The sequence below is a fragment of the Amborella trichopoda genome, chromosome 7 (genome assembly GCF_054954075.1).
Source record: "Amborella trichopoda isolate Santa Cruz 75 chromosome 7, AtrichopodaSantaCruz75HAP2 v2.0, whole genome shotgun sequence".
NCBI lineage: Eukaryota > Viridiplantae > Streptophyta > Magnoliopsida > Amborellales > Amborellaceae > Amborella > Amborella trichopoda.
In genome coordinates this window covers 4,274,389-4,284,569 of record NC_142342.1, presented here as the reverse complement: position 1 = coordinate 4,284,569, position 10,181 = coordinate 4,274,389, and the positions used below count along the sequence as shown (strand labels likewise).

The 10,181-nt window shown below is 36.1% G+C and overlaps 1 protein-coding gene across 1 annotated transcript; it reads right to left on the bottom strand.

Annotated features, from left to right (window-relative positions):
* Positions 1-6,469: 6,469 nt before the first annotated feature.
* On the bottom strand, positions 6,470-9,824 carry LOC18447242 (putative BOI-related E3 ubiquitin-protein ligase 3). Its single transcript, XM_006857343.4, has 3 exons — positions 9,161-9,824; positions 8,801-9,048; positions 6,470-7,095 (listed from the first exon to the last, which is right to left on the bottom strand). Exons 1-3 carry the CDS (start codon positions 9,288-9,290, stop codon positions 6,598-6,600), a joined length of 876 nt encoding a protein of 291 aa, XP_006857405.2. The 5' UTR covers positions 9,291-9,824; the 3' UTR covers positions 6,470-6,597.
* Between the last annotated feature and the right edge of the window lie 357 nt (positions 9,825-10,181).

The following is a 10,181-nucleotide window of genomic DNA, read 5'->3' as shown; positions in this document are numbered from 1 at the left end:
TATGAAATCACTGCCCATATATATAGGCAGTGATTTCATGCAACAATTTTATCATGGTATAATACAACCACACTTCTAAAAATTAGTATGGCACAAAATTTTGCACACACTCTCTTCATCTCAATAATCGATCTAAACAAAGGAAAAAATATTTTTCACCCTATATATGGTCAAAATGAGTCCCCTCCAACAATGAATCTAGACCGTCCATTTGATGAATTATAAGATCTAGGCCTTTGTGAATTCAAAATCATTTTTTATTTTTTTACTATTGTTAATCTAATGATAATAAAATTATCTAAACAATTTGGAACGAAAAAGATCGTTCTAAGACCTAGATCTAAGCATCTCAACAAAATGGATAACCTATATTAATTGGTCTAAAAAAATACATTCTAAGTTGTGTTTGCAAAGTTTTCTTTTTATGTAATTGCTTATTAGGATGAAATTTGGATCAAACAAATGGGGCTAATAGGATTTTTCGAAAGTTGTTACATTATATTACTATACAACCGTTGTATGAAATAACTACTCATGTATATATATCGTTCGGATCCTCTCAGGTCCGGATCCGCTGGCCGGACCCAGAACCGACCTGACCCGTTGCCACCCCTAATGTCTGTCGCGTAGACCGCTACGATCATGAGATTGTGAAAAATTTGTTCGAGTTATTCAAAAATTTGTTCGAGTTATTCAAAGATCCGCATTATTGTGCTGCTTTTGAAGCCCTAAAACCCTTGAAAATCCCTGCCGACAGATGAACTGGCAGACTCACCCAAAACTTCTCGTGGAGTTAAACCGCCATTATCATCACCTAAATCCTGCCATTTTAGGCGCACTTACCGTATCTTGACCGTCCAAATTCTACTATATGTAGGTACATTTGTTAGTTTTCTTGTCTGATTTTACATCAAAGGTGATCCTCCTAGTGGTATGAAACTCTTTTAGTCCCTCAACCCTTAAGTTTTACGTTCAAATCCAGTACTTTCTAACTTATGTTTTTTAATAGGTATAGTAAAGGAAAATTCAAATTATACATAATCAAAACATAAATATGTTTAATAATAATAAAATATAATCTTAATTTCTTATTTGTAATAAAATTAAAATATAAAAAATTACTGACAAACTTAGTGGTCTTAACTTACTTATCCATCATCGATTCCTTGCAATCCTCATTTATCTTATTGAGATTTTAGAGTTGTTTTTAGATATGTTTTTTTCCAAGTTATAGCTGCCAAATTCACTTTCAAAATATGCACATTATATCAAGAAAAGTTCCTTTTGTTATCATGTTAATAACCAAAAAACTTGAAAATATTGAGATAAATTGGCTTTTACTGGGATGTTTTCAAGTTATTATCGTGTTTGAAACTTATTACGATAGAGAAAATGAATCTATAAGAGATAACTGTAACTAAGCTCAAAGAAAGAGAAATTTCATTTGTATGTTTTTTTGTTCGTAAATTGTAGAAACAAAATAAATTCCACAAAAACAAAAAAGAAGAAACAAACACAAAAGAAAGAGACAACCAATCACAACACAAAAATATAAGTGGTTCGACAACGTGCCTACATCTACGGGAGATGAGAGCTTCTTTACTGGCAATGGAGAATAGGGTTCTAATAGTTCTCTTTTCCTCACGCATATATGTTATCTGATTACAAAGAAATCAACGTTTTTCCCTTAACCCTAAAAAGAACCTCATCGCTACAATATATACAGTCCCGTACAAATTAGCAAAATACCCATGTACGGATATATATTGAGTCATAGATAAATAGTACAAATTATCAAAATACTTTTGTACGGATATTCAAAATTTTTTTCGGAGGCTACAGCCCCCGAACCCCCGTAAAAGTCAAGTCAAGCGAGTCTACCTACACCAAACACTCTTTCAAATCTTAAGCCAGTCAGGCCTTTGGCCCTTTGAAATTATCCTTTTGACTCTATCTTGATAGATCTATTTCTACAAAATACAAAATATCAATCCTCACACATAAATGACATCAAAATATCTAGGAATGATAGAAAGCTAGATGGTCAAGGCGGCAGAATGCCACAGTATAGCTTTTTCGGGTTTCATGTTATCTAACCCTTCCACTAAATTACCCCCAAGGAAACATAAATAAATAAAAATCAAAACATGTGAGTGGGTGTCCTCTTTCCCATTGAAAGTCATGTGGACCAATATCTTGAAAGGTAAAATGGATGGTTTTGGTGCAACCAAAACCCATGAGAAAATCACACCTCCTTTCCTATTCTTTCTCCTTGCTATAGAAGGCATGGATGTTAGCATAGACTTTCACTCCCTTGTTTGTTTTTTCAAATAACAAGTTGTTTTTTGGGGCCCATTTCACTCAGCTCCTTTAGAAGTCAGGTCCGGTCCCACCTAGTCGCCTAAGCCAGCCACCCATTAGCAATATGAATGCAACAATTCTCTCGCTTTTCTCTAACTTGTCCATGAACTTGTAGCCAATGATAAACATCCAGTGGAAAAAAATGGCATTGAGAGAGAGACACATCACACATAGAGCCTATGAAATATATATGTGTGTGGGTGTCGTTTTTACATGGCCTTGCCCTTACGAAAAGAAAAAGACTAAAGCCTCACCTCGAAACCTTGCCTTGGAAATACTTTCGGGAAATCTCTATGATGATATTAAAGTCAATTTTTACCACCGATTATGAAACTTGTAGCTAAAAAAAAGTACAAATCATGTGGACCTTTGAGCACTTGAAAATTATCAGTCTAGATAATACGTTATGGTATACACTTTTTTTAGAGCTTAAAAAAAGCTTAAGTTTTTTCACAACCATAATGGTTATGGTCGAGATGAACGATTTGGAGGTCTTTCGACTCCGGAACTGCAATTTCTGATGAGTTCTGAGGTGAGACTTTGTTTAATTTGATTGGGCCGCAGCCCTATGAAATTGTTGTGGGAAAAGGGTGTCATTTTCTTGGAAACAACCGGGGGGGGAAGCATTATGCGAGAGTGGCTCACTTTAAAGAGGACCACCTGTTGTCTTGTGGGGGGAATTTCCATGCTTTTGTGTATGTATATAAGGATAAATTGGAAGAGGGTGTCCTAAAAGTTTTCATCCCAATTTGACGCGGTGCCCATTTGCCTAGTATTTTGTGGGCCACTAACGCGTATTATTTGCTTTTTCTTACTTAACTTTTTGGTGGGTGACGTTGGATTCAAACCTTGGACATTAGTGCCGTGGCCCTCACGCCCTAACCCAATATGACTTGAGACTCTTGCAATCACGCTTGAAAAAAGTACCATACTTGGTACTCATAGAATAGAGTATTTCAGGGATCTTAGGCACATGTAATTTATATAGATTTGGAGACATCGAAGAGTTCAATTTTGATTGGATGTCTAAGAGTACAGCTGGCAATGGTACCAGGCATGGTCTGGGTCACTCCTAGCTCTAGTCCCTATAGTGACGGTTGAGGCTCGGCCTAGTCCACACCGGTCCAAGGAGGCTTTGGCCCCGGCCTTATTAAGGCCTAACTGAGCCAAATATAATGGAAGACAATAAAGGAAAAAAGGAGCCCGGCCGACCCGAATCACGGCCTTGCCCTAGACCCTAGCCGGCCCTATCTTAGGCTGTGATAGCTAGCTCAGCCCTAGGGCTACGTTTTGTGGCTTAGGCTATAGTTTTTTAAAGTCGCGCTTGTTATTGGCTTATTGATACCTTTAACTATAACAGTGAAGATGTCAATGTCACACATTAATTATAACATAAAAAAATACATTTGGTTATAACTCCACATCAAAAATCGGAACTTCTCCGAAACGCATGTCCTATGCGCACGCAAACATGTGGAAATGTTTCCCCAATAGAATATGCCATTGGTCAATAATAACAACAACGAGAAATAATCTTTCATTATGATAGGTCAGCTTTTGCATATCGTACCCTCAACTTTCTCCATACAAGATCGGTGTCACACCAATGGACCATAGACCACAAGACAATAACATTGCTGTTTTTATTGATTAAAGTTGTTGGGTCATCCGAATGTGGATGTCATGTGTCATCCCAATCTCACCCTATCTTCTATCCTTTTGTTTTTTTTTATTTTTTTTTATTTTGCTCTCTATATCTTGGAAATATCCTCATGCATTGGACCTTTGTAGTCAAAACTGAATCAGTTCGCAAATTGGTTTGTCGGCCAATGCTCTTTGAATTTTTTTGTAAAGTATTTACTGACAAAGATAAAAGTTTAAAAACAAAAAAGAAGACGGCAAAACAGTGGTTCAAATTTGATTAAGCATTATTATAAATTCATTATGTAAAGAAAGCTTGCAATGTGATGTAGCAGTAGCAGTAGGTGTAACAAACATTTTAGAAGGCTAACACATACAATCATTGTGACCGTTAACAGAAACCTTAAAAGAGATGATTGTAAATAAGGCGTATACTCTAAAAAATAGCGCTTTAAAAATTTGAATGGAGTTTCGACTGGGGTCCAATTCCAAGTCCCCCCAGTTCGACTGGGGTGATTTCGAGTTGGATAGAGCATATTTAACAAAAAAGTTAAAATAAGAGAAAATTGGGAGACATCGACAATCTTAAGGTATTCTGGCCCAAATCGCCAGCCTCCTGATCTGGTCCGGCTTGGGCTAGTCCCTACTGAAATATACGATTTATCAAAACACTGTTCTAAAATTTGGATGCCTCACGCTATAGATGGTATTCTAATGCTTGGATCATTTCAATCAGATTAACAGTGACTTGGCTGAAATTAGGATATAGGACTTATAATGGACCTTGATTATCACATTCATATACTTTTTGCCATCTAATGAGCATCGAGAATCTCCATAACATTGATGTGAAGAAATTCCTATTATCACAAAGTTTACACAAATGACCTAAGGAGCAAACAGAAGTTGAAAGAAAAAACAAACCCTTTTCTACTCGCTTTTTTTTTTTTTTTCATGATGTTTAAGGTATCTTGGCAGTCTAGCTGCAAAAAATGATTTTCTGTAAGGAGATTTACACCAATTACAAATGATATTTAAAGAAGGAGAGGGAAATTAAATAAGTAGGTAGTTCAACTATGTGAGCATTTCTTGCTAAATAAAACATGTCCTTGACCTAATCCTCGCATTACAAACTAATTGGTGAGCATTTAAAGAGATAATTGTCAAATGCTTCCATTGAACATTACTAATTGTGTGTTATAAGAGCACAATAACCTTGCTATACAGTGACACATAAATCAGCGGAGTGGTTTAAGGAGGGTGAGGACCTTAAACTTTCTCTTAAACGTATCTGTTTGAGTAAGGGAGGTGGGCTATGTTGGGCAAGCTACTAATGTAAAAGTTTATCAAAACTTTCATAAATCCTAACCGATTCCAAATAATTGAAAAAAGATTTTCATGATGATGACGACGCCCACATAAACTGGCAAACATTGATCTCTATAGACAATTAATGGTCGAAATAGTTTTAAACATCTATTCTACTTGAATAAGGAGGAGAAAGCACTTAGTGTGACACCATGATGCATAGGCAATTTGTCAGTGTTAGGGAAAGTTATTCAAGTGCTCTCCACCATTGATTGCCCCGCCCATATACCATTGGAAGCCTTGCTTATCGCCGCCCCACTTCTGTCACTATGTCTGGTGGTGTAAACAGGTCAGTTCGGATCGGATTGTTCTTATTGTTGAGGTCGACCTGACCCAGCCCATTGGTCTACTTGGTTTTGGGCCAAGCCAATTGGCTGGTTAGTCGAACCACTGAGAAATCCACTGACAGGATCCACCCAACCCAATTATCACGGGTTGGTGGGTCTACCACCCTCTCTGCGGTCGGCCAGGATCGATTACCAGCGCTTGGCAACCTCAAAGAATTAATTCCATTATCAACCTTGGCAACAACTTCATAGAGCATTCAAGGAGAGGAATTGACATCCATTGCAGGTCAACATTATAAAAACATGAGATTGATCAAAACACACTTCAAGAATCCCTTAAAAAAAATATGTAAAATAAACACGATTAATACTTGAACTGCTGAAAATGTTAAAATAATGCCTAGCCCTTATTGAAAAATAATAAAACCGCATCTCAAATCTCACAAAAAATTCTACGGTGTCAAAGAAAAATTCTACGGTGTTAAAGAACCTTAAAATTGTGAAAAAGTAAGATTTCAAGCTCTATAAATAATATATATATTGTAACACATTATCTGAACCATCAATTTTATTTTTATCTAGGCCATCCATTGGGATATGCACTATTTTTTGAGTTATAAATTTCATTACTGTAGGTGGAAGTGTTTTCTGGCGAAGTTTTGACATAACACTTTAAGGTTTTTTTTCACAAGACCTGGTAAAACCTCTCTTTCAAATAATTAGTAGGTTAGATATTTACGTTATTTAAAAAAGAAAAGAAAAGAAAAGAAGGGCTGAATGGTTAGGTTCAATGTCCAGGAACAAGAAAGAGAGAGGAGAAAGTACAACATTTTATACAGTTTCAATTATCATTTGTACATTTTCTTCGCTTAATTTCTCCGGTACTAAAGAAAAAGAACAAAAACTAAAGGCATCACAGCCATCGATCTACGTCCCAACTCTACGACATGTACACGTGTACGGTTGCGCTCTTCTTGCCCATGCAAATCAAGCACCTCTCCAAACCCACTTCGCACCCCTCACAAACGCACAAATGCCTGCACGGCAGTACCACCACCCTCCTCTCCCTCGTCCCGCACGCCTTACACCTCGGCCCAACGGTAAACCCCCCATCTCCGTCCACCTCGTCATTGCCTTCACACCGGGATTCTGTGTCCCCGACGACGTCGTCGTCTGTCCGTCCGGCCATTGCCTCGTCAAGGTCACGGCGCAGCGCCACCACCGTCGCCTCGTTGCTCTTGGCGAGGCTCTGCCAAATTTGGCCTTCCATTTGGAGGATGTTTAATTTCTCCTCCAGTTCGGCATTTCGCCTTGAAATCTCCTCTATCTGCTCCTCCTTTCCTTTCATTATTTTGGCAACTGCTCTCTCCGCTAAAATCATCAGGTTTTGCCAATATATCCTCCTCTTTTGCTCTAATTTGAATCTCATTGTCTCCGTCTGCAATATTTATCAAAATATCCATAAGAGATGTACTATTTAACATTTTACTCCTTTATAGTTATTCCAACTCAAGATTATATAGTTTTTATGAGTATTTTTGAAATTATTTAGAGCTATGGATAATAAGGTGTTAAATTGTTCAAAGAGGAAATGTTTTTGGTGAAATTCAGATACTAATTCGCCTTTAAACTGGGACAAAAATTGGACAGAATTTTAGAATCCGGAATTATATATAAAGATACCATTTATTTTTAATACAAAGAGATTGCAATTATTTATAACTAATGTGAAATCTAATAGTTTAGGTGCATCACAAAGATCAAAAAAATTTCTTTTAAATTTTGAGCTTGGTCAATAAATCAAATGTAATCATCCAATTTCACATTCAATGGTCATGATTAATTATAATCACCTTATATCAAAAATAAATATTCTCATTACATGTTTTCCCTTAAAATGAAGCACTGTGGTTATGACGGAAAATTGTGATTTCAAGAAGGTGAAATTATTATGTGACTAGTTGTGGGGAGTAGCCGACTAAGGGTGTATAGTGGCTTTTTTGTGTGAAAAAACAGAGGGGCAGTTTTGGAAGAGTGGCATATTGTGTCCTTCCACGAAGAGAACGAGGGCGATTAGAATTGAGGAAGAAAACTCTTTGTTTTGGAAGAGGGGTAGAATAGTCTTTGTGAAAGAAAAATAAAAGGGATAGGTCCTAAAACAGGGCATAATGGTCATTTTTTGCGGGGTATCACAGAATCTTGATGCATTAGAGTTCAAAAGGTTGCATGAAACCGAGAAGAACCCTTTTCCTCGCCTCGATGATTTCAATTTATTATTGGGATTGTATATTATGAGATCATTTATTTTTGGTATAAAAAAATCGGCCTTAATGATTTCAATTTATTATTAAGATTGTAAATTATGAGACCATTTTTTTTTGGTGTAAGAAAATTTGTAGTTACTTCTAACTACAAGATGAATTAGATGGTTTGAGAAGGATCATAGAAGTCAAAAAAAATTTCTTTGAAAGTTTTATTTGTCTAGTCAATACCATTCTTACCACCACAGATTTAAACTCTGAACTCTTACAACAACCGATTTAAAATATGAGGGATAAGAGTGATTCTGAGTTCTTTATATCCAAAGTACATCATTTATATATATATAGTATTTATGTTAGGACGTATTTGGTTCGTATGAAAATTTGATCGTTAAATATCTTCACATGAAAGAACTATTCTACATGATTTGGTACAAAAAATTATCACGCGACTGGTTTACTTTTTTGATAAACTTTTCTATTATGGACCAATTGGTATGAAAAAATTTTCAATACCTAATTACATAAAGAGTTCTTTCGTATGAAAATACTTTTACGAAAAAAATTTCTTACGAAACAATGTGCCCTAAGAAAATTTAAAACAAATGTAGTAATCCAAAAAGGTACTTTTAAATGAGAACTACTAGAATTAAATATAGTAAATAAAAGTAAAAGGTCTTATTAAGGATAACAATCACATGATTAGGGTAAGTAATAAAGGAGGACAAAAAAGTGGGGTATATTTCCAAAAATTTGGTTTATTTGAATAAAAGAAATTGAAATAAACCCAAAAAAGAAACAAAGTAGAAATTACAGGAAAAATGCAAGTTAATAAACCAACAAAAAAAATAACAACAGTAATAATATTTAACAAAAACTTACATGGATAAGAAGAAGTCTTTCAATTTCTTGATGTTGCCCTTGAATTTTAGCATGAATTTCGGGATCGATAGTAACATTACTTGTACAGGATGAAGCACTAGACGTTTCCACCGTTGATCTAAATCCCGGGCAAATCCAACCGTCCATTGAGGCATGAACCAGATCTCCCTCTCTCCCTCTCTTTCTAGACCCATTAAAATTGCGAGGAATTAATTCGTTTTCTTGAAAGCTCTGGATCGAATTAAACCCTGCAACAATAGAGCCACAAGTGTGAAAAAAAAAGAAGAGCAAAAAATGCAGATAAATCAATAAATAAACAGAAAATGGCAATTTTCTTCTAAGAAATTGGTTCAAATGTACCTGGATTGTATAATGGAGTGAGATTTTGAGATGGATTCTGAAGAAGCTGAAAAGGATCAGAGAAAGGGAGGTTGTAGAAGGGATTTAGAGTTTCCGCCATTAAAGGAGAGGGAGAAGCTTCAAAGAACATGGAAAATTGAAGGAAATGGAGGTGAATCTGAAGTATAGATGGAGTTTTCTTTCAGGAAGATTGGGATGAGGCGCAAACGCTTTTCGCTTTCAGAGGGCCGGTAAAATCTTGAAAAAACATGGAAAATTGCAGGAAATTGCGTGGAATTACACTACTACAGTCTAGATTGAATCTTTTTGATGTTGATTAAGAAGAGGAATACAAGCCTTTCACCGTTAAAGGACTGGAAAGAGAATTTGAAATAATAGAAACTGGAAGGAAATGGAACCAGAATTACAGTCCAACTGAATTGCCTTCATCAGAGATCACATCAGCGATTTCAAACCACCATTAAAGGACACTTAAAAGCTTCACGGAGGGAAAAATGGAAGGATTCATTGGCAAAATCTCAGTCTTCTTAAGCTTTCTTCGCAAGAAATACGACGCGTATTTGCGTTTCCGCCATTAAAGGACTGGTAGAAGTTTTATAGGAAACTGTCACAAAACTGGAGTCTAACTTCAAACTTCTAAAAAAGGGAGATGGGTAACGCCAACCATTAAAGGAGCTTCGCAGATAGATAAAAGGAACATGGGAGAGAGACTCCTTACAAAAAAAACAAGAATCTCCACCATTAAAACGTTACAGAGTTTTAGAGAGAGAGAGAGAGAGAGAGAGTGGAGAGAGAATGGAAAATGAGTGAAATTTTGGTTGAGATGGGATATATAGAAGCAGTTGGTGGCACGTGCCTTACGAGAAGCTGCATTAACAGTAAAAGAAAAGGAAAATTGTTTCAAGCGGGCTGGACCGCATTTCTATATTGCGGTCCAGAAGTATAAAGCATCCATCTTAAAGATGGATGCAAACATGTGGTCTATCAGTCTAAATGTTTTTTTAATAGAATTATTATTTTT